The following is a 26,221-nucleotide window of genomic DNA, read 5'->3' as shown; positions in this document are numbered from 1 at the left end:
TAGTCGAAATTTGTAAATAAAAAAAAAAATGAAAATAACTTAGAAAATTATGCCAAGTCAAATGATTCTGTTGGGTCTGTAAAAGACATGCGAGTCTCCTCTTTCAAATCCAGACATGCGAGTCTCCTCTTTCAAATCCGTTAAATCCATGATCTATCAAAATCCTTATATAAACAATTGCTGCAGCAATATAATTTTTATTTTATTTTTTCCCCAAAAAAAACCAGCATTACGTCCAACAGGTCAGGGCCACCAATGCTGGTTTATATGGACTTTGATATAAGGGGGAAACCAAGAAAAACGACCATCATGTTTTTGTATTTCTTTAAATGAAAACGTGACTATATACAGATTCTCCAAATAAGTATGACGGAAAAACTGACTTACTAAGTCTGACATATGAATGTTACTTAATCATCCACATAATTTTTTCCTGCCAAGATATCTTAAAAGAAACAAATTAATGTTCTTATTTGACGAGTAGTGAATTTATTGAAGTGTTGTTGGGTGCTTAGTACGTGTTCATATTCGTAGCCTCATGGCTCATTCATTCAAGATGATCATTGACATTTTGTTACGACTCAGTATAATAGATTCCTTCAATTCAATTCAATAATATATGAACCTGTTAAAACAGCAAGCACATGTGTACACCAGATGAAAGCCTTCAGTGTTCACCGTGCGTTACTGTGATGAGAAACTCTGCTAGGCAATCTCATCTAAGTTTGACATGCAGATTTAAACCACTCCCAGCCATACCGAGTGTCAGCGAGAGATTATATCTCACTGGCATTCCTTCAACAGCTTCAAATTTGAAGAAACGTAAAAGCACAGCAGCGACAATCTTCATTTGCATATATGCAAAATCCTTCCCGAGACAAATACGAGGTCCGGCCTACAAGCAAAGCATACAGGTTAACGATTTCAATGCATTTCTGACATGTCAAGATAATTAATTAGATTTACTTAGCTGAAATGCAGTAAATTTGAATGGTGATTGGGGCTGGAAGATCCCGTTGTGAAGCCATCTCTCAGGCCTGAACACCTCAGCATCACTACCCCAAAGGAATGTCATCCTTCCCATAGAGTAAGGGACATAGTATACCCGATCACCTTTCTTGACTTTGAATCCATCGGGAAGGATATCGTCCGAAGCTACTTCCTTTCCATCCTACATTAACACAAAATATTCATATTCAGTCAAAAGATTGTTGCCTGAAGAAAGAAACAAAAGTGTCTTACCATGGGAACAGGTGGATATAAGCGTAAGGTCTCCGATAAAGCTGCATGAAGATAGTGCATCTTGTTCAATTCTTTGTGTGTCAGACTTTGAGAAAACATAGTAATAGATTCTTCAGTGGTGACACATTCATTCTCCTTGACCACATCATGAATTTCTTGAAGCAGTTTTTCTTCAACGCTCGGATTCTTGCAAAGCAAATGAAAGAACCAACAAAGGGCAACTGAAGTCGTGTCCCTGCCAGCTAACACTAAACTCAGCAAAAGATCTCGTAGATACTTGTCAGAGTATTTCTCTGGTTGTTCCTCAGTTAAAACGATAAAACGAGACAGTAGATCTGGTTTCACCTGCAAATATATTCGAAGGACAATTACAGAGAAACATGGTTTTGAGTTATACCAACGCTAGCAGATAGTAAAAATGTGAATAGACAAGTTCCAAATGAAGACCAAGGTTGTTGTGTATCTTCCCTTACATAGTTATTGTGTAGAGAAATTTCTTGTTTTCTTCGTTGAATGACCTTCGAGATAAAGTCGTCCAGCGTTTTAATGCTAGTCTTCAGGGTGCCCTCTGACAGAATATTGAAGTATCTTTTTAGCTTCCAAGTAGCACCAAAGAAACGAGCCAGAAGAGCAGTAATTGTGGTATCAAAAGAAATTGCAAAAGATGCCTCTTCTCCGATGTAATTGGTATTTGATGAGCTGTTGATATCCACCCCAAAGCCCAGTTTGCAGATGCCATCCATTGTTGCTCTCAGCAAGAGACCCTATTCACATTTATAAATAACAACTGTCAATTGCCGGTATTAACCTAAGAGAGAACAGCAAATGCAATTGGAATTATAAAACTTAATCGGAGCGTATGAAGTATGTGAAGGATGTAACATGCCTGCATCTCTACTGTTTGGTTTGTTCTACAAGCTTCCAGTAGAGTTCTGGAAAGTTTCATTGCAGTCTCCCGAAAAACAACAGTGCTGAAATCTTTCAACACTTTGGTGGAGAATCCGTGACTAACTAATTTCCTCTGTTGTCTCCACAGCTCCCCATCAACGTTGAACATACCATCGCCGAGAAAGTCTTTGAAAAGGTCATGCATCGCCTTTCCCTGTTAAAAAATTCAAAACAAAAACAAAGATAAGATCAAGAATATGAGAACAACAATACTTACAAGACCTGAACCAATCGTAAAGCAGAAAGCCGACCTTGACGTAGTTTGCAAAATTAGAACTGAGGATGTGCTCCACGTTTGCAGGATCGGTGGTAAAAACCCTGCTGAAGGTAGGGAAAGCTATTCTGTATGTTCTGTGGCGTTTGTGATGATGAAGAAGAAAGTCAGAGAGGCGTTCAAAATTGATCATCAAACCAACCATTGTTGCAGCTAGAGGTGGACATAATTCATCCCTGCGCTTCATTTTGGAAAACATAATTACCAAGAGAGCGAGTGTTAGAGTTGCTGCTACATACTCCATGCTCAATGCCATATCTCTATTGAACGATTGATATGTAATGAAATTGCTATATATGGTGCCACTTAAACATCCAGAGGCATCAAACTCTGGTATCAGCCCAGTACCTACTACTAATATACAGTGTTATTGACCCATTAATGCTGGGCATTACATATTTAACATTGGATAATATATAATTATTGTTTAAATTTAATAGTGGATATATACGACACCTTACGTTGATAAATCAATAACACGTAAATAGCAAATATTTGTTGCCCTGGATGATCAAGACTTTCACAGTGAAATTCAATACAACTTTACACTCTGTTGGATGATACTTGCACCGTTTGATTCAGCCACGCTGGCATTGATGGTCTTGGAGCATTTGTTAATACCAAGTTCATGTGCTACACATCACGCGTCATATGATCCACTCTAAAAAAAATCAACTTGCACCGTTTGATTCAGCCACGCTGGCATTGATGGTCTTGGAGCATTTGTTAATACCAAGTTCATGTGCTACACATCACACGTCATATGATCCACTCTACAAAAAAATCAACGAAATAGTTCAGAAATTTGGGCAAGATTATTAAAAATTTAGAAAATCAGGATTACAATGATCAAACTTTATTAAAAATTTAGAAAATCAGGATTACAATGATCAAATTTTAAGATTTTGAGTGTCCCAAAAAATTTTGATAATGCTGAATCTATTTCCCCAATAAAAAAAATTATATTCAAATATTCCAACTAACTCATTTTTTGAATTTTCTTTTAGCAAATTTTATAAAAAAAATCTGGCTTCCCTGCTATTTTGTTGCATTCGATAGAGAATTTAATATTAATAAGTATGTACATTGACCAAAGGAGACAATTGGTATTTATAATGGAGGCAAAGGTGTCTTTATAATATTAATAAACGTGCGTTGACTTTAACCAATGATATTTATAACTTAGTCAAAAGAGTATTTTTAATATTAACTAATTAAATTTTAAATAATAATATTTATTTTTTGTTTGTAAATTTGGGAGAATTACATTTTCATAAGATCCAATATATCACTTGCGTGGGGAATTGAATGGATGACTTCATATCAAGGGGTGTCTTAACAAAGCACATTGAACTTATGACTTCACATCCAACCAATGACTTCACATCAAGGGGTGTCTTAAGAGAGCACATTGACCCTGTGAATTGAACCGATGACTTCACATCAAGGGGTGTCTTAACAGAGCACATTCAACCTATGACTTCACATCGAACCGATGACTTCACATCAAGGGGTGTCTTAACAGAGCACATTGAACCTCTGACTTCACATCGACATTGAACCTATGACTTCACATCAAACCAATGACTTCACATCAAGGGGTGTCTTAAGAGACATTGAACCTATGACTTCACATCAAACCAATGACTTCACATCAAGGGGTGTCTTAAGAGGGCACCCCATCAGCGTTTAATTTTAAAGTTTTAATAAAATTGTAAATATCACTTGCATGGGGAATTGAAGTGATGACTTCACATCAAGGGGTGTCTTAACAGAGTACCCGATCAACATTTAATTTTAAAGTTTTAATAAAATTGTGTTTACCCTCCCTGGTTAGTAAATTCAAAATTCAAATATACCTACAGTAATAAACGATTATCTCAAATTAGTATAACATCAGTTATGATGTCAATCTCTCCAATTTGTTTTTAGACTACTCGATATTGAAAATACAAGTTGTCTTTAGTGCGATTTTTTGGAAGTTTTTTGGTGGGTTTTTCTGGTTTAATTTCTCTAAAATCCCCCAGGAATTTATTGAAATCACAACCTTGATGGATGACATTTGCACACTAGAAATGCCTTAAAAACCAATTTAAATAACACAAATCAAAATTTTCCCTCAAATATTTTGACCAAATTTAAGTATCAAAAATTTAAAATAAATCACACTAAAACCAATTCTTTAAAAATACACTTTTTAACTCCATTATAAATATAACAATATCACTTGTTAAGTTCAACCCACCTCACTATGGATACATCAAACACACCACGAATGGGCCTAAAATATTAGGATGTACAGGAAGATCATTTTCCAGCTATGTACGTTTTCATTTATATAATTAAAAATTAAAAATAAAATAATAAAAAAATATAAATAACTTATAGGACATAAAATATTAGGATGTATAGCAAGATTATTTTTCAACTATGCACGTTTGTATTTATATAATTAAAATTTAAAAATAACAATATCACTTGTTAAGTTAAACCCACGTCACTATGGATACATCAAACACACCACGAATATGGACGTAAAATATTAGGATGTATAGCAAGATCATTTTTCAACTATGTACGTTTTCATTTATATAATTAAAAATTAAAAATTAAAAATAAAATAATAAACACATATAAATAACTTAGGCGACATAGAATAATGGACATAAAATATTAGGATGTATAGCAAGGTCATGTTTCAACTATGCAGGTTTGTATTTATATAATTAAAATTTAAAAATAAAATAATAAAGACATATAAATAACTTAGGCCACATAGAATAATGGACATAAAATATTAGGACGTATAGCAAGGTCATTTTTCAACTATGCAGGTTTGTATTTATATAATTAAAATTTAAAATAAAATAATAAAGACATATAAATAACTTACGGGACATAGAATAATGGATATAAAATATTAAGGTGTATAGCAAGATCATTTTTCAATTAGGTTTGTTTTTATTTATAAAATTAAAAATTAAAAATAAAATAATGAAGATATATAAATAATTTATGAGACATAGAATAGAAGGTGATGGGCGTATTGTTAAGTCATTTTATGATGTGAAAGTTACTTGTTCGAAATTTTGTGGGCAAAAATTTAGTTCTCTTAAGGGTTGGTTTGGCTCAAATAACTTAGATGTCCCAGAGTAGTAGTTTCTGAAACCAAAAATCAAGCCTATAAAACATAGAAAGCTTGCCGAACAAAAAAATGAAATCATATACATAATATTAGACATGTATCAAATAAGTCATGTTTAATGGTTGAAAGCCCTCTACTTTACAATTATCACACTAAAAAATAAATAAACAAAAAGGTAATAAAGAACAAATAGATGATGTGTCATTTATTTGGGTGAAAAGGATCTTTTAAAAATTATTATTACTTTAATAATTACATCATCATTTATTTGGGTGAAAGGGATCTTTTAAAAATTATTATTACTTTAATAAGTGTAATTATTTTAAAAGAGGAATTTAAGAATTTTAATTTAGTCATCAATAATTATTAGGTGGATAGTAAGATTTAACCTTTCTAGAATTATCAAAATAAAAAATAAATTTAAACAACTGTAATAAAGAACAAATAAATGATGCGTCATTTATTTTGGTGAAAGGGTGTTTTAAAATTTATTATTACTTTGATAAGTGTATTTATATTAAAAATAGGAATTTTAGAATTTTAATTTAATCATCAATAGTTATTAGGTAGATAGTAAGATTTAACTTTTATGGAATGTTTGAGAACATTAATTGTACCATACACAAATCAAAGAGTAAGATTTGTCTCCAAAGTAATTATGTTATTTTTGTCATTCTAATTAAGTTAATTAATTAAATAAAAAAATTATATAAACAAGTGTCATATCAAGTGAATTATGATTTTATGGGCATGTGGTATAGATAAACCATTGTTTTGTGGCGTCTGTGACGCCTAAGAATAAATTAAGGGAAGCGTTTCAAATTGATCATCGCATCAACCATCGTTGCAGCTACAGGTGGACATAATCCATCCCTGCAGTTCACTTTTAAAAAAATGATGACCTAACAGGCATAGTGTTAGAGTTGCCGCCACATACTCCATGCCATTGCTTTATTAAACGGTTGATATGAAATGAAATTGCTATGCTAAACAATGAATGAATGATATCAAACGCAATTACTGTGGTGCCAATTTAACATCCAAAGGCATCAAACTCTAGTATCAGTAGTCTACGTTAGAGCTACGTGTGACAATTAACAGCATAGATTTATTTTAGTCTACGGTTAGAGCTCTAACCTATTTTAGTCTACGATTAGAGCTATAACCTATTTTAACCTGTTTTAGTCTACCGGTTAGATCTAGTTAGAGCTAGGTGTGATAACTATAAACATATATTTATTTTAAATAAGGATTTAATGGATCTAATTTTTTCGTGTGCAAATTTTTTTATGACCTAATATTATTTAAATGTCTGTATAGTTATTTAATTTCTTTTTTATTTTTGGATTTTCAAAAATTTTATTTGGTTGGATATGAGCAAAATTTAAATTTTGAGGATGGACCTACAACGTTACACATCACAGGTGATATTATACAAATTGGGGTAGAATGAGCCTCTAGGCTCAAATATATATTTTTATTTACCCATTAATGTGGGGTGTTATATATTTATTATTACCTAATGTAATTGCTTAAATCTAATGTTGGACATATAAAACACAATGCATTAATAAGTTAATAACATAATAGCACAATAAATATTTTTTTTCATGGGAGATCTAGACCCTCACACTGAAATTCAATACAAATTTACACTATGTTGGATGATACTTGCACTGTTTGATTCAACCACGATGGCATTGATGGTCTTGGAGCACTCGTTAGTACCAAGTTCATGTGGGTAGACACATCACAGGTGATATTATACAAATTGGGGAGACACATCACAGGTGATATTATACAAATTGGGGAGAGTGACATCATAGGTGATATATAACTAGCAATTGCACCAAATGTTGAAAAGGAAAAGTAGTAAAGCATAAATTTGAGAAGAATTTTGACATATAAAAAATCATTAAAGACAAAAAGTAAGATAATCTACAAGATGAGGAGCAAGGTACATGCATCAAATAAAGCACAGTGAAGGCATTTATACATATATTTCAAAGCTATGATCCCATATAACTGGTTGGGCTTCCTTTTAATTTCATGTCCCATATTCTCTCATACAATTGACCCATTTATGCTAGCAACCATACATAATACAAACAAAGACTAGCATACTTTCAAAAACTACAAAGACGTGTTTTACATTATTGTACTCTCCTGAATGTTTGCAATCATTGTTCTGCATTTCTTAACTTCACTTTTCAAAACAACTAATAAAACATTTGAACAGTACCTCGTGTCCTAGGGTTGCACATAAAGATAAGAATGGCAATGTTTCTCACTTTATTTAGATGATCAATGATAGACAAGTCATATTGCCTTGGGGAGAGACTAACATTACACTGTAATTCAATCAAATTTTCCAATTCTTGTTCTGCATTATAATAGACAGACTATATTCTATATGAACTTTTCAAAATAATTCATGAAGCACTCCAACAATAGCCCTTTGTACAATGATTGCACACACTCTGGGAAAAGACTTAAACTACATCCTCTCCCTTTTTCTTGTAATATTTTGATTGAGGTATATGTAAACCTTGAGTTGCAAGAGTGGCTATTAACTTCAAGGGATTTGACTGGATTTGACCTTGTGACCTATGGTAGTAAAAAAGCTAGAAGCAGTAAGGTAGTGAATATAAATTCAATGTGTAAAAGAAAATTAGGAGAGTGAGAAAAAATTAGAGTACATTATTTTTAAATTTAATGAACCGTGAGGTACTCAGAAGATCTTGAAGAATCTTCAAAGGTTAGAGGGCAAGAATAATAAAAGATAATGATACTGAGTAGTGAAGAAAGGAAATAAAATAATTTCAAATGTCATAATGAATGTTAAATTGATGTATCTTCTCCGATGTCTAATGCTTTAAAGGCAGTTTCATAAGTGAAGGTTCATTTTTTAGGTGTCTTTTGTGAGTTATAGGTGTTCATGCCATTTGTTGAAACAAGGGGAAGAGGTGAGGAGAGAGTTAGGGTATTATGTCTCATGTGAAATCCTTTCAAGGAAATTTCATAAGCGAAGGTTCATTTGTTAGGTATCTTTTGTGAGTTGTGGGTGTTCATGCCATTTTTTGAAACAAGGGGGAAAAGATGAGGAGAGAGTTAAGGTATTTTGTCTCATTCTTCAATTTGCTTTTTCTAGTGTTGTTGCAACTTGCAACTCTAAATGTGCATTAATGGAAATAATTTTAGTCATATATATTAACTAAAAACACACCAAGGGCTTGATTGGTTGCTTATGTGGGGATGGTGATATCCTCCCAACCAAAGTTCAATTCCTCATAAGTGTGTGTTTTATCCCATCAAACAATGTGGTTATTCTGGCCATTTTGTCTGTATTGATGTGCATTTTCTCTAAAGTCTAATACAATATCCCAAATCTTTACACGTGCTCAGTGCTCAACCCTTAAATTATATAGAAGAATTTTCTTCTTCTATTTCATATTTCTATGTTCCGAGTGATTGAAAGAGATATGGAGTTCACATGGTGCAATTCTTCATATGAAGAATAGTATGAATGTTGATGTTTCCATGACCTAGTTTTTTTTTTTATTTATAAATTCTCTTATGTTATTTATTTTCAATGTCCTAAGAAAATGGTCTTAGGTTATCATTGACGACTTGATGTATAGACAAACTTTGTACATCATATTTTGTTTGTCTTAAATTACTCTGGAAATAATTGTTTCTCTATGTGCCTTTTCCATTAGTAAGATGTTTCCCTTGATTGAAAACGATATGATCTTCCTATCAAGTCATATGTGGGGCAAGCACTATGATCTTACTGTCATGTAATATGTGGGCAAGCACTTTCCCTGCTATCAATGTCCCCTGTTATATGTTGAATCCTATGTTCGTGAAGTAGCACTAAGATTATTCATCTTTAGAGTCTCAAATTTTCTCTATCATGTGCCCTAAGCTGATGCAGTGATAAAAAATAGAGTGCTTGGTCCAAAAGCTGACTTGTCTTCAAGCCCTTTTCCCTTCATCTTTTAACTCTTTACCAAATTTCATTCTTATCATTCCTTTCATTAGTTTCACAAACACCAAGCTGATCATTATTATTATGTAGTTCCCTAGGTTCTTCTTCTCCCTTCCTCTGAAGATTGATATAATAAGGCTTGTTGTCCATTATGTTGGAACTTGAAAGGCCTTCCTAGATCATTTCAATCAATTTTTTTTATAAGTGTTTTCATTGAGTTTTACTGATAAGTGTGTCTAATATATTATTGTCTCGATTTGAGGTGTTCTGTGGAGAGGCATTTGATATCATTTATTGTCCCTGTATCTACCCGCTTTATACCTCTTCTAGTTCCTCTCTTGTCAAACATTCCCTTGTGGACTCCTTCTATCTAGTGCACTTCTTCCCAATTGCCCCATTCCCCATACCTTGCTTAATTTGCACAAAAAAAATGTCTATTCAATAATTTCTCATGATGCCAGTTAAGTTGAATTTCTCTACAGGGGATGTTTGGTCTCTACAGGGCTTTAACACATAACACAAAATTTATATGCATAATCTACTTAAACTTTAAACTCTTATGCACTTTTTACCAAATTTCCTTGTTATCATTCCTTCCATGGTTTTCACAAACATCAAGTTGATCATTATTGTTATGTAGTTCCCTAGGCTCTTCTTCTCCCTTCCTTTGAAGACTGATATAATAATACTTGTTGTCTAGTATGTTGGAACTTGAAAGGCCTTCTGAGATCATTTCATTGAGATTTAATAATAAGCGTTTTCATTGAGTTTTGGTGATAAGCATGGCTGATATATTCTTGCCCCAATGTGAGGTCTTCTGCTTGGAGCCATTTGATATCCTTGTCTTTCCCTGTAGCTACCCCTTTTATACCTTCTTCTAGTTCCTCTCTTGTCAAACATTCCTACCAAGGGCTTAAATGGTTTCTTAAGTGGGGATGGTGATATCCTCCCAACCAAAGTTCAAATCCTGATAAGTGTGTTCTTTATCCTATGAAATAGTGTGGTTGTTCTGGCCATTTTTTCTGTATCGATGTGAATTTTATCTCAAGTAATATCTGAAATATTTACACTTTCTCAGTGCTCATCCCTTAAATTATTATAGAAACATTTTCTTCTTCTACTTCATCTTTCTATGTTCCCAGTGATTGAAAGAGATGTTGCAAAGGAAACATCATAAGGGGATAGTATGCAGAAGAAGAGAATAACAAAATTAAAGAAATTGGAACTTGATAAATAAATAAATATGTTACAACTTTGTAGCTACATATTTAAAAGGATAGACAAGAATCTTTGCAAGCTTGTTGAAAACAAGGGAACTCACTCAAATAAAGAAATATTTGTAGTTCTATACACCTAATAGGACAACTAATTATGAAAAAAAATCATTGGAACAATATAAAAGAACTCAAAACCCTGCTAAATAAATAAATATGTTACAAATTTGTAGAAAGGATAAAAGAGCATCTTTGCAAGCCTCTTGAAAACAAGGTAACTTTCTCAAATATAAAATTATTTTTTGGTTTTTTACACCTAAATTTTTAATTTTCAACAAAAGCCAAACAAGATAACTAATTACAAGAAAATATCACTCGAACAAAATAAAAGAACTCAGAAACTTGCTAAATAAATAAATATGTTACAACTTTGTAGCTAGATCTCATCATAATATTTTTTAATTCTACATGATTATATTGGTTTCTTTTGTTATAAAGATAACTTCATTGAAATATTTTTAACATAGTATCCATATTACTTTGCTAATAAGATTTCATTTTAGATTGAGTTTTTTGTTGGTAGTAGCTATCCTTGTAGGGTAATAAGGACTACCTAGAAATCCAATCACTAGATTATTGGTCATCTTTTGCGTTTGACTCCATTATGATTACTCTGCAAGTGCCTCTTAAAAAATATGAAGGTACTTGATTCTGACTGAGGATATGAAAATAGGAGCATACCAATCCATTTCACTAAATTAGATAACCTCCCTTCATGGTAAGCTGAAAATCTAAAATGCGTTCCATTGACTAGAAAAAAGCCACTGTTGTCTCTACTTTTAAGAACAATTATCATAGTATTTCGTTTCATTTCATCAAAAGAGACCATATTTATTTAAGGTATCCAGGAAAACAAGCGCATCACCAACAATTTTGCTACATCACACATCAACAAATTACTCATTTTATGATTGCATAATATCATTTTGTTTGGAAATACATAAATCAACATTACTCAAAATACAATAAATATTACCGATGTATACTTCAATTTGAATAAAACTCTACTCATAAAGGGATCCTTTATGCAAAAATTGCAAGTTTTGCTTCGTCCAAGAGTGAGAAATGTGTTAATTAAGTCTACATTGGGATTCTAGAAAAAAAATTCAGGTAGGGTTGGTACGTGAGATCATCTTATTAGTTTCCTTTTCACTCAAGTGAATTAGTCTATAAGAAACCGATTTTTACATTTATCCTTTTTGATATTTATGTTATAAAGCAAGGAATCATTGAGAAATTACTACAGATATCGAGGAACACTGGGCTTCTGTAAATGTATCGAGAATATGAATAAGATCGCCGTTGAAGAAGAAATTGAGTAAATTAGGTCTTAACTTTAGTTTCTTGAGCTAATAGGCCATGTCCAAAATATATACTTTAAAATGTATCTTCTTTATACAAGACGAATATGGGAATGATTATAAGGTTTTAAATAATAAGGACATCGGTATGGGGACCTTAACCAAAATTAAGGAAGATAAGGGAATTATACCATAAATGGATCTTTAAGGCTCATTAGCAATGACCATAACGTCAAACCATAATAATACCATTTAGAGGTGGTGTTGGCCTCAAATTGGAATATGAGTACCATTATGAAGTCATGTGTGTTAGAATGGTTGTCTAACGACATTGGTTAAGGTCAAGGGAGGAAAATTTATGTGTTTGGTCCTTGATGAAGTCTTAAAGGATCAAGGGCCTTGAGCCATTAGCTATCATTAGTGGAGAAATCTAGGGAATTAGAACACTAATGGACTATGATAAAGGTCTTGAACTATAACAAAAACCCTATGAAGGGAATCTTTTGCACATGGGTGGGAAGGGGATGCTATTAGAAATTTTATGTTTATAAGGGATTGATGTTAGGGCCTTGACCATAATTAGGGAGGCGGAAAATAAGGTCCTTCATCTCTAAGGTAATTTTATGGGACATGAAAACCACCACAAATGTCTTTAGGAATTGTCTTTGTCCTTTATTGGGATATCCAAACTAGTATGGTGCTTTCCACATGATCGATGGATCTTAGGTGTTTGAGCAGAAATAAAGTTTCTAAGGCCTTGGTCCTTTAGCTAGTCCTCAAACTACCATACAAACCCAAACTATTGACTTATTTTTGGGATATGTGCATCATTAGAAGATTTTATGTACTTGACATGGGTTTGAGGACCTTAACCATTGTTAATGAAGGAAATTAATGGCTATATAATGAAAATTAATCTTTTAGGGCTTATAATCATTGGCCTCTAAATAAGATATGGGTACCATTATAAAGTTTCAGACAAAATGGGTTAAGGTCATATAGATTGAGCCTAACATTTAAGGACATTTAGGAAGGACCATACTCTCACTATAACAAGTGAATAATTTTAGTCCTAATTTTGTCAACTTGGGATTCCACATTGTTAAAGTCTTTATAGAGAATCCAATTGACCTTTGACAAGTGTTCAACCAATGAATGCTAGTGTGAGGCACATCTCTTCACCACAATGGTTGAGTAAATATTTGCAAGGGAAAGAACCTTGCCTCCTATTTATGGAGGCACACACCACTTAGTTAAATGGTTTGATACCTTGATCAATTACACATGCTCTGAAGTTGGGTGAGATAAGAGTGGCTACCCACCTTCAATTTCTTCATGCAAGGTTTTGAAAATTTATTGTGCCAAACCATATATGAGATAAGGTCGATCTTGAGGTAACACTAATAATTTAATTCTTATAGGAAAGGATGTAAAATAAATGTACAAATTATTCTCACCATGATATTCTTGAGTGGCCCTATAATACCTTTTACACTCTAAGATGAAACTTTCATGGGTAACATTCTATGATAACTTCCATTCACTCCCCATCCTTACCACTAAGCAACTGGTAGGAGTTACATGATAAAATGTTTTTCTTCACTAGCACTTGCAAAACCCATTGGTCCATGGTAATTATTTTTGGTATTTTTTATTTTTATTTTGAATCCACATTGTGTTGCCCATGAAGACTCAAAGGTAGTCATTAGGCCCTTCAATTACTACCACTAGAAAACATAACAACCCAAGAAAATAAATGTGTAGTTTACACATAATAAAAATGTCTAGCTTTGAGGTTGCTAGCTCTGCATTAGTTGAATCCTTAGCTTAGGTGTTGGGGAGCCATGACATTTTTTCCTTTCTTAACAACTTGAGTCCATTCTCCATCTTCACCAAAGGCTAAAGTCTTCCATGTTGATAAATTTGTGGTTGGAGGGTTGGGGCAAGAGGGGAAAGTGGGCAGGGAGAGAGTGGGTGTGGGAAGGGGGTGTGCGGAAAGAGGAGTATATCAAAGGAGTCAACATTAGTAAATGAAGGGAAATACATAATATTATGGAAAGGATGTTGAAGAGAGATTCCATACAGGTTGGTAGAGTATTTAATTAATGGAAAGACCTGTGAGCAATTTTGAAACCAACGTTTCGGACTAGCTAGGTGAGTCCATCATCAGGGTAATGAGATCCGCATTTTGAGAAGAGAGAGTCAAGAAAATGAGAACCTATTAATAGAAGGATGGATAGATAACTTTGGTTTGGAGAGGTTGGCTTGATTTTCATCAATTTATTAATAAATGGATTAAAAAAAAAATTAATTTTGTTTTAAATTTTAATTTAATTAATAACTTTAAAAATATATTAAAAATAAAATTTTACCTAAATTACTTTGACCTAAATTGAAAATAAAATTAATTTAAACTAAATTTAAAATAAAATCAATTTAATTAATTAATTAATTAATTAATTAATTAAATTAATTTTAAATTTAGTTTAATTAATAAATTTTGTTTAATTAATAAATTTAAAACTATATTAATTAATTAATTAATAAATTAATAAATTTAGTTTAATTAATAAATTTAAAACTATTTTAAAAATAAAATTAATTCACCTAAATTAATTTGGCCTAAATTAAAAATAAAAATTGATTTAAACTAAATTTAAAATAAAATTAATTAATTTAATTAATTAATTTATTAATTAAATTAATTTTAAATTTAGTTTAAATTTTAATTAATTAATTAATAGAATTTAGTAATTAATATATATATATATATATATATATATATATATATATATATATATATATATATATATATATATATATATCATGAGTGAAGCCCATATCGTGAGTGAAGCCCCAGCTCCCACTATCCAAGTGGTCCAGGACTCACTCGATGAAGCTTTGAAGTTCTCTGAAAGTGCCCTAATTTGCCGGTTCAATGGTTTTTGGCCGCGACTGATAGCACTCCACAATTGGATCTCGGAGGTATAGAAGCCTATCATTTCTGATGAAATTAATATCTACCCCTGTGCTAGAGGTTTCTTTATAGTAGATTTTGAAAATCCTGAAAGCAGACAATGTATTCTAGATTCCGGCCCTTGGTTTTGGGAAAAATCAGGCCTATTCATGAAGCCATGGAACCCATCATTCGATCCCTCTACAGCAGTGATAACCTCAGCACCAGTTTGGGTGAGATTGCCAAGCCTACCCTTGCATCTCTGGAATATCTCCTCGCTAAAAGCCATCGGAAATGCAATTGGGAAATTTTACTGCAGGTGCCCAGAAACAGAGGAATATGCCAGAACCACCTATGCACGCTTCTGTGTGGAAATGGATTTCAGCGCCAGATTCCCAGCTGAAATAAACCTAACAAGTAAAGACTATGTATGGAACCAGAAGCTTGATTATGAAAGTGTCCTCTTCAGATGTCGATCGTGCTTTGAGATGGGGCATCTAGCCAAAAATTGCCCAAAAACCTCTGAGAAAAATTTTGCTAGAAAAAACCACCACAGATCTACATGGTGGGAAGGAGCACAAAAAGAACACTACACTGTCATCAAAGAAGAATATTCTAGAGAAAACTCTGAGTCACAAGAAATCAAGGAAGAAGGAAACAACTCTCAAAACAAGCAAGGAGAAAGCCTGCCCCAACAAATCAACAGTTATGAGGATTTGAATACCGCAGAAAATAAATCTTCATTTAATAGCAAAGCAGATCTCCTAAACCAAACTTCTTCTCCGACTATTTTCAAAAGAACGAACACAATAGATCGCGAAGCTAAGACACCAATGTCCCAAGAACCAGAAGAGATGAAGGAGATGCAAGACAAAGGAAGTTGGAAGACCGTAGACAAAAGAAAGAAAGCTACAATGCCAATCTCGCCAAGAAAGACGAGGAGCCAGACAAGTAAAAATTAAGAAAATTGTAGGTCCGATAGACCAATTTGGTCTCAGTGGACGTTAACCATCATCATCATCATCATCATATATAAGTATAAGTTAATTTTAATTTATTTAATTTTTGAGCTGTAAATGTTGTCTTAAGGGAGAATTTGTATAAATTAAAGTTACTTTATTTTGTTTAGTAAGGGTTTCCAGGTATTACTTAGTTTAAGACCATCATCCCTATTCATATTATTAGAAGATTTTTCAATTTCTATTGCCTCTTTAATTCTTCTTTTTAAATAGTGGTCTTCCTTATGGATTAATTTAGCTTGTTCCATGCATATATAGTGAGAGGAGGAACAAGCATGCTCTGCAAGACCTGATTTATCAGACCTGGAAAGGAATTTGAAAATGAAAGCAAATATTCAACAAGTTGATATAGTAAACATATTCATGTTAAGCCTAGAGTCAAATTTGACAAAAAATATTCCTCCCACATCATGTCAATTAAGCCAAGGCCCTCTATTCCAATCAAGTGGAAAATGTTGTTAGCTCCAATAATAAGTATGAAACAATGGGTAGTTATTGTGGTAATGACACTCAATCCTACATAGTCAACTCCTATTGACCTCAACCTTCATTATTGTCACACCCTCCATCCCTAGAGCTACCTATAATAGAAGGCGGTGATTCCCTGAAAGGGAGACATTAGTTATAGTGGTATTGTAGCTTACTTTCATTAAAAAATGATGACTTCAAGTGAATTATGATAGATGTAAATCTATAAAACATATTTGAGATTGTTTCCATATAAGAACAAGCTTAGGTTAGCCCATTTAGAATTGCTTCTAAGAATATATAGACATAAAGAAACATGAACAAGATCATATGAATAAGAGGCGGGCAACATTAATAAGAAAAACAAGAAAGTGTGTCCATGGAAACATTGCTATTATAGCCATTAAAACAAAAGCGTAAAATAACCCATAAACTAAAAAATAAATATAAAATAGATGAAATGAAAAGAAAATCTACCTAAAAGAAGTAAAAGACCCAAGGAAGGAATATTTAAAAATAGATAAAGAACAAAGAAAGTAACAAATGAAATCGACCCCAAAAATCTAAGATAAAAGTTTTAAGCCTCTTATAACCCTAAACCAAGAATACACTTAAAAAGAGCAATAAAAACATCTAAAGTAAACATCATAAATTTCCTCTATCTAACCATAATTCTAAGAATACCTCATAAAATTCATAAACCATAACAAAACATCTTATTTAATGTTAATAAAGATAAATAAAATAAAAAATAAACCTAAAATAATCATTTTTTTAAAACCCTCCTAAATTTATAAAAGATATTCGTTGAAGTCAATACACTTATTCATAAATTTATAGATTTACGAAAGATATTCGTTAATACACTTATTTTTCGTTAAAGTCAACGCGTGTATTTGTTGTTAGAGTCAACCAGGTGGAGAATGGCCACCTGGTTGTGCCAGTCGGCCGAACCGGAGCACTAGTGGCGAATGGACATAAGAGCTAACCGGAGCACTAGTGGCGAATGGACATAAGAGCTAACCGGAGCACTAGGAAGGCGCTGACAGCCCATGTGAAGTTCACATGGCCGGATCAACGTGGCTAGCTGCAATTGACTCACGGATTTCCATAAAAATAATTACCTTTATATCAAAACTGGGAAGGATTAAAGTCAACGCGTGTATTTGTTGTTAGAGTCAACTAAGTGGAGAATGGTCACCTGGTTGTGCCAGTCGGCCGAACCGGAGCACTAGTGGCGGATGGACATAAGATCTAACCGGAGCACTAAGAAGGCGCTGACAGCCCATGTGAAGTTCACATGGCCGGATCAACGTGGCTAGCTGCAATTGACTCACGGGTTTCCATAAAAATAATTACCTTTAATTGACTCACGGGTTTCCATAAAAATAATTACCTTTGTATCAAAACTCGGAAGGATTGCAGGCACCAAGGCATAATAACTTCATTATAATACCCAACCTAGAAGGCATGCTCATTATACCCTTTTTAAACTTGTCAAAATGGCCATATGTTTATTAGGCCTCGAGTAATGTTGGGGTTGAGAATCCCAAAGCGAACCTAGTTCTGAATATAGGTCAGCGATAATTGTATTCATACTAGGCTCGGGAGTGAGGTATAGAGTGTTCACGTAACTTACATATAAAGATGGCCCGTAGCTTAAGGAGGTGGAGGAGTTGCTCAGAAAGTTATGGAAATTCTAATTATATTTGGAGAAAATTCGGTAAGAATTTTTGTAAATCCAAGTTATAGTTGTTAAATTCAAAATTTTAGGTATCCTAGACGTTTTTGACGGTGAGGAATCGATTTCCACCATCAAAAACACGATTCAAACACTGCCTCTACAAGATTTTTTGAAATTTTTTTCCCGGATTCCAATCACTTTTAATCGTCCAGAAAATTTCTCGACCTCGTTAAACGACTCCTAAAAATTGTTTATATGTGCAGACACAAATGATACACATTTATAATGGTACCCTCTTCCCCGTGACGTGTGGTACATAGAGTGCTAGATATAAATAAAAACAAACAATATATATAATGTGCATCCTACAAAGCCTAGATAATCGAATACCTAAGTAACAAAATTGGTAAGAATATATATATATATATATATATTTGTGGGTATAAGGAGACTTATGACATTTAACAGGTTCAGATATTATCTAATTGAAGGAATCTATTATCCTTAGATGTATCAAAATGCCAAACCCCTGTTGATATATGAAAAAAAAATTGAATGATCATCATTGACTCCAACTTTTATGAACCTTCAAATTAAATTATTAAATTGAATTTTTTTATTAATTTAAGTATTAATGTTTTTTTTTATTTAATAATAACATTAACATAATTAAATTATAATAAGTTAAAATAAAATTGAATTAAAAAAAATTGATTTTTTTATTTTATTTCATGAAATAATATATATTTATTATATATGGGTGAATTTATATTAAAATTTTATATATGAAATTACATCTAAAAAAATTACTTTGAATAAAAAAAATAAAAAAAATGTAAAAATAGTTTTATAAATTTGTTAATTATAATTGTAAAATTATCAAAAATATTTTTCTATTTTTATAAATAATTTACAAATATTTTTTCTAATTATTATTTTTTTTCAAAAATTATTACATATGAATAAATGTTATTTTCTATTATACTATTTACTCTTTTTGAATAGACTCTTTTACTGTAAAAATTGTTATTATAAGAAAGTTATGATCTCTCATTATAAGCATTTTATTGGCCCTAACATTTTATGGATGCAAATTTCCTATATTTGTTGTTTTTGTCATTATTTTGTAAGTTGATTGTTATCAAAATTTTAAATTACTTTATTAAATATGGTTTTAGTTAACATTGCGGGCATAATTTAAATATTTCCAAAAGTAATAATAAAAGTATTTAAACTAGCAAACAGCTAAGTTGAAACCAAATTATCACAAAATCCAAATTAAACTTAGAATAAGAAAATGTATTAAAATTTTAATTTTTAAATTATAAATTACACAATTAGAAATACTTAGTTTTAAATATAAAAGTGGTTCCAATAGAAGAAGAAGAAAAAAAATTGTAAATGCGTTTGTAAGTATTACCAATTATATAAAATGTTAACAAGACAAATAAAAATAATATAATTAGTGAAATAAAGAAAAACAAAAACATACAACAATATTATAAATGATGAAATAACACTAATACATATCACTCTCTGTTTTCATCGCCCTGATTATCTTTCTCGCTTGACATGATACATAGTTGTTCTCAAAAATATGTTTTGATCTAGGTCATGTCTTAGTACACATCACCAATCCCTATCCAACACATCTGGGTAAAAAAACACCTAATTGTATTGTTTGCGGAAGACATAAGGCTCCCTAGCTTCATGCCACATCTTTCTAGAGTTGATACATATTAACCCACTATTGCGATCTTCCTTTACGTTATCCCGATCAAAGGTATCCCACCACTTGTACCTAAAAATAACACATTAGAATGAAGAGAAGTCCACTTTAATGATCTCTTGTATCTTTCCGACGTAACCTAACATCCCTTGTATCAAGTTCTTATTACGGTGGCTAGCATAACTAGATTGATTGAAATCAAATTCCACTCCATAGTCTTGTGTCATGCGTCCATCATCGGCATCCTCTATGCAAAACTAATGTCCATATGCCCACATAAATGGGAACAAATGCATCTATAAAAAATTAAAAAGATCACAGTGGCATGTGCCTAATAACGCAAACATAATTAAAAAATAAAATATAGATGATACATTTCAAAGGTGCATTATGAAGTAAAAAATGTACAAAAAGATTATTACGGAGTTGCTGGACCCAATCCCTATGTTTAGTCCATCTTCTTCAACACGTGTGTAATGACCATATGCACCCTCTTTCTCTCCGACTTGGTCAACAACCCAATTATTGGGGCATATCGTTAAAATGTTTTCTTTTCAATGATCAGGATAAGGCACGCTTCTACCATTCAATATGATGACCTACTAGGTCTATACTCCACAATCAGTAGCCTTAAAACACTAAGACTACACTACAAGTCTTAAGAAAGAGACTTCAACCCTTCCTATCCCTCATTTCTCTAATTAAAATTGTGCTCATATCAGTTATACATAAACATGAAACGATTGGTTTTTAGAGTTTTGTGCCATATGGAATATCTGAGTGTCATTAAGAGAACACATGAGTATGTCAAACCTCTATTTCTAGAAATTCTATCTCAAAATATTTTTGACCAAGCACAACACTTCTGTAGGTTGATGTGACCCTTCTATCACCTGGCACGACCCATCTGTCTCAGGCACAACGTTTCTGTTTCAGCGTTATCATATTCCCGAGCTAATTTCAATGACAAGAATCTTGTTCAACGTCCCCTGGAGATTCATTTACATTACCGAAACTGTGGATGGTTTCCTCTCCCACGGATCCTTCATCATGCTGCTCAGATTTCCCCTGTAGCATTCTCTAAAGAATAGAACATATTAACTTCCATGCAATCCAATCATTTCAACCTTGAATCAACTAGTGACTCTCAATGAATGGATCAACGATCTTTGACCTCCGCAGATCTCCAAGACTCTAACTCTCTCACTCGTTCAAAAGTTGGTTGCAATTCCAGTGTTACTCGAAAGAACATATGTCAAGGTTCCAAAACCCCTACAACCCACTTTCAACCTGAGGTCGTTTTCATATTTCATTTAGAATCGACTTCATCTCATTTTGATAGTGATTTCCTAAGGTAAAGACTTCAAGGTCAACGAAATCTTCAACGTTCAATTGTATGTAGATGTGATTTCATCAATATTGCTCAACACAACAATCCTCTAAAAAACAAATCCACAGTTCAATGCATTCAACAAGATTTAATATAATTTCACATGCATTCGATGTATTAAGTGGGGTTCCAAACATTCTACTGGAATCACATGTTTCTTTAGTCACGAACCACCATAGATATACAACCATAACAATTCAAACATTTAAAACATTCATAATCTAGAGGAACACAGATATTTACTTCACATTGACAAAAATATTCAAAGTTCCAATGCACATAAAAATGCATTTCATTAACCAATTTCAAATATATACAATACTTGGCCTGATTTCCAATATGGGCTCGCAACCCTGGCCTTTTTCTCCACATTCCATACTCACCTCTTCTCTACATGCCGCTTAGGCTTACAATTATAGGAACAATTACATAGTTATTGATCATTTTGGTTCCTAGTTCTTCTCCTTACATCTCTCAACTAGTTCCTAAAATCTCTTAATGATCCCTTGAAGATCTCAACAATAGTTCTATATCTAAATTATGCCTTTATGAGCAGATTATACCAAATCCCTCAATCTACTTTTAACTCAACTAATTTCCTATTATAGAATCTCCTAATCCCTAAGTCCTTTATGAGATCTTCACAAGTCTAATCATCTCTCATATTCTCACATAATTGAGAATATTTACATTTAAAACCTCACACACATATTTCTCACTCAAATTATTAAAAATATAAGAAATTTCCTATTAAAAAATAAAAAGCATTAGATCCCCTAAGTCAACCAAATATATAATGTTTTCTTGAGCAGGATGCTCCTACATCAGACTCCCACAATAGAAAAAAATATTTATAGACTCCTGTCTATGAGGTCTGTCACTTTTCTGTAGTAATGTGACAACTACAAGTCTTAATGACTTGCTACCTCCAGGATCCCAAACCTTAATTTGTAATCGTCCAAATGCTTTGCACCTTTATTGTTGCTACATGTATGTTGTCTTTTGGTTCATTTTCATTTCTTCAATCAGTTTCAAATTCTGATTAATCATTCCTTATGTTGTCAGTTGTCTCCATCTGGACTGTCTCATCATCAATTTCCACAGTTCTTCAATCAAAAAATCAATTTATGCTTTCTCATGGAATCCTTTTGTCTCAGCAACTTGCCTGAGATTGTTTCTCCACTGTAATTTTTCACTTTCATTTTTAATCTGCTAGCTGCTCTTTTCAACTTTTTTTGCCATCCATATATCTTTAATTTCTTTGAAACCATCTTTCTCTGCAATTTCCATTTGTTGCTTCTTATCTTCAAATTTACGTTCAAGAAGTAAATTGTATGTCATCTTTCTGACTGCATACTCATCTACCTTTTCTTCTCTGTTAGCCAATACATCAAAAACTTGGCAACTAACACATATCTTTATCCCAATCAAATCTTCAGACACTCCCTCTTTTCTGACTGCAATTACACTCTCATACTCCTATTCTTTCAACAAATACTCCAGCAACTCAATTTCTCTTTGACACCTCACAAGTACTTCATCATGATGTTGTTTATAGTCTTCAATAGGTTCTTCTTCTTTCTTAACATCTTTCAGTAGTTGTCCTTCCTCTTCATTCAGTCCTATGACTGTCTTCTTTTTGTCCTGAGACAAATCTGCCTCACCTCCTTCTTCAACACATTTTGCATTACTGTCTTTTTGTAAGCCCTCTTCAAGAGCTATCCTTGCCCTGTCTTCTGCCTTAGCATTCTCCCGCAATTTTTCTTTATCAATAACATTAGTCAAATTCATTGGCTTACCTCTCTGAGACAATGTTCTTTCATTCTTCATCAGAATAAGATTTTGATCTTCCATCTCCATAACAACTTCAGATGATTGTCTTCTCCCATTAAGTAACTCATCAATGAACTCCTTCTGCTACAACCATTCAAAGCCTTCCTCATCTAAGAGGTTTTCTTCATCATATTTTACTTCAAGATCTTCATCCATCCTGAAGACATCTTCAAAAGGCTGCCTATCTCCTGCAATACCTGCAATCATACACAAATTTTCAGTTTTAAAAACATAAGACCTTGCGGTCTCACTTGATGTTTCAATGACTAGGTCTTCTTGCTGCTCTGAATCCTTCATATGATTCAAAAGATCCTCTGTGGATTTCTCGTCTATATTTTCATTACTTTCAAAAAGAAATGGGTCATGTTCTGGTTCACATACCAAAACTTCCTCCTCATACTCATTTACTCTGAGTAATTCTTCCTTCAGTTGAGCATTCAATCTATGCTCCCACTTCACTTGAAATCTATGCCATTTGGATTTTCTTTTCATAATTTAACCATACCTCTAGTCTTCCTTATTCCTCTGTAACATCTCCATCAATAACTCAAGATCAAATTTTATCTCAGCTTTCTCTGTGTCAATCTCTTCTTGATTCTTTCTCATGTCATTTGCCTTGGCATTTTCCTTCTCCTTTTTATGGCTTCTCCCCGAACCTCTGCAATGACTATCAACAGTCACCATCTCCTCCTCTGTGAACTCCATATGTTCACTTGTGGACTGCATTCAATCCCCTTTTCAGCAAGCCTTCATACTTTCCATCCAACAATGCAAGCTTTATCTCTACGCTTGAATTCTTGACATCTTCTTGTTCTCTGTCTTGGAACCATCTTCTAAGAAACTCTCTCGCTCCTCTTTGCTTCTGCAACTTAAATCCACTTTTTTTAAGAACAATCTTGTCCTCTCTGTCCAACCTCTGTTGGAATTCTTCAAGGTTCTGCCACTGTTTAAGAGCTCACATGCTCTTCCACTTTAGAACACAACTAGTTCTTTGTTACAACTCCTCTTAGTTGTCTTTGCTACTAACACCATTTTTGTCTGCAACCTGAAATCTGCAAACACAATCCTCAAAACCAAAGTTAAAAATAAAAACATACCATATCACCTTCAAGATCTCTGCATGATCTTGTTCCACCATTCATCTGCACTTTGAATGGACTATTCCTTGTTCATTTTCCTCTGTAAATTCTCCTTAAGAGTATCAATTACTTGTCAATATTATGCCACACTTTATCTCTGTGTGCCTGCTGCCTATCAGATTTAAAATCTGATCCTTTCTTCCTCTGTAATATCTTTAACAAATGCACACAAAGCACAATAGATTTTTTTTCCTACTTTTTTCTATCAATCTTTATTGATCTCCTCTTTCTGCAATCACAATTGTATCCACATATACAACTTCAAGAGCATAACTCTATTCTAGTTTTCCCCAAAGAACTTTAACTTCCTCTGATACCAAAATGATGACCTACTAGGTCTATACTCCACAATCAGTAGCCTTAAAACACTAAGAATACACTAAAAGTCTTAACAAAGAGACTTCAACCCTTCCTATCCCTCATTCCTTTGATTAAAATTGCGCTCATATCAGTTATACATAAACATGGAAGGATTGGTTTTCAAAGTTTTGCGCAATATGGAATATATGAACACGATTAAGAGAAAACATGAGCATGTCGACCCTCTACTCCTCGAACTTCTATCTCAAAATCTTTTTGACCAAGCGCGGCGCTTCTGTAGGCTAATGCGACCCTTTTATCACCTGACGCAACCCATTTGTCTTAGGCACGACCCATCTTCTCCTGTGTGACCTTTCTGTCTCAGGCGCGACCCACAACGTGACATTTTTGTTTCAGCGCTATCATATTCCTGAGCTAATTGCAATGATAAGAATCTCGTTCAACATCCCCTTGAGATCCATTTACATTACTGAAACCGTAGATGGTCTCCTCTCCTATGGATCCTTGATCACACTATTCATATTTCCCCTGTAGCATTCTCTAAAGAACAGAATAGATTAACTTCCATGCAATCTGATCATTTCAACCCTAAATCAACAAGTGACTCTCAATGAATGGATCAACGATCTTTTACCTCTGTATATCTCCAAGAATCTAATTCTCTCACTCGTTCAAAAGTTGGCTGCAATTCCAGTATTACTCGAAAGAACATATGTCAAGGTTCCAAAACCCCTGCAACCCACCTTCATCCTGAGGTCTTTTTTCTATTCCATTTAGAATCGACTTCATCTCATTTTGACAACAATTTCGTAAGGCAGAGACTTCAAGGTCAATGCAATCTTCAACATTCACTTGTATGTAGATGTGATTTCATCAATATTTCTCAACACAACAATCCTCTCAGAAACAAATCCACAGTTCAATGCATTCAATAGGATTGAATATAGATATAGAACTATTGTTGAGATCCTCAAGGGATCATTAAGAGATTTTAGGAACTAGTTGAGAGATGTATGGAGAAGAACTAGAAACCAGAATGATCCATAACTATGTAATTGTTCCCATAATTCTAAGCCTAAGGAGCATGTAGAGAAGAGGTCAGTATGGAATGTGAAGAAAAAGGCCAGGGTTGCGTGCCCATATTGGAAATCAGGCCAAGTATTGTATATATTTGAAACTGGTGAATGAAATGCATTTTTATGTGCGTTGGTACTTTGAATATTTCTATCAATTTGAAGTAAATATTTTTGTTCCTCTACATTATGAATGTTTTAAATGTCTGAATTGTTATGGTTGTATATCTCTGGTGGTTCGTGACTACAAAAACATGTGCTTCTGGTAGAATGTTTGGAAACCCACTTAATACATCGAATGTATGCTTCAAACATAGTTGAGAGCATATATGATTCAGTCTATGAGTGTTTTATCGCTGCATAATCAACATATCTGAAGCATGATTTAATATAGTTCAGATTTGGAGTTGTTGGTGTAAAGATTAGTTGGAGAA

General features: G+C 33.1%; 1 protein-coding gene across 1 annotated transcript; it reads right to left on the bottom strand.

Annotated features, from left to right (window-relative positions):
* Window positions 1–748: 748 nt before the first annotated feature.
* On the bottom strand, window positions 749–2,700 carry LOC149264044 (cytochrome P450 704C1-like). The gene is made up of 5 exons (XM_089388832.1): window positions 2,442–2,700; window positions 2,129–2,344; window positions 1,716–2,006; window positions 1,243–1,587; window positions 749–1,171 (listed from the first exon to the last, which is right to left on the bottom strand). The coding sequence occupies exons 1-5, from the start codon at window positions 2,661–2,663 to the stop codon at window positions 953–955; spliced, it is 1,293 nt and encodes a 430-aa protein (XP_089244958.1). The 5' UTR covers window positions 2,664–2,700; the 3' UTR covers window positions 749–952.
* Between the last annotated feature and the right edge of the window lie 23,521 nt (window positions 2,701–26,221).

This window comes from Pinus tabuliformis, chromosome 6, assembly GCF_031772625.1.
Source record: "Pinus tabuliformis cultivar Carrire ecotype Pingquan chromosome 6, CPIR1, whole genome shotgun sequence".
In the NCBI taxonomy this organism is placed as follows: Eukaryota; Viridiplantae; Streptophyta; class Pinopsida; order Pinales; family Pinaceae; genus Pinus; species Pinus tabuliformis.
This window is presented reverse-complemented; position numbering and strand designations above follow the sequence as displayed.

What these genes read in the sequence shown, in the direction of transcription:
- LOC149264044 (XM_089388832.1), bottom strand. Translation starts at nt 2,663, where the DNA reads ATGTTTTCCAAAATGAAGCGCAGGGATGAATTATGTCCACCTCTAGCT. An exon ending in ATTTTGCAAACTACGTCAAG is followed by an intron (nt 2,345 to 2,441) that starts GTCGGCTTTCTG and finishes ATTTTTTAACAG; the next exon opens with GGAAAGGCGATGCATGACCT. An exon ending in TATATCCACCTGTTCCCATG is followed by an intron (nt 1,172 to 1,242) that starts GTAAGACACTTT and finishes GTGTTAATGTAG; the next exon opens with GATGGAAAGGAAGTAGCTTC.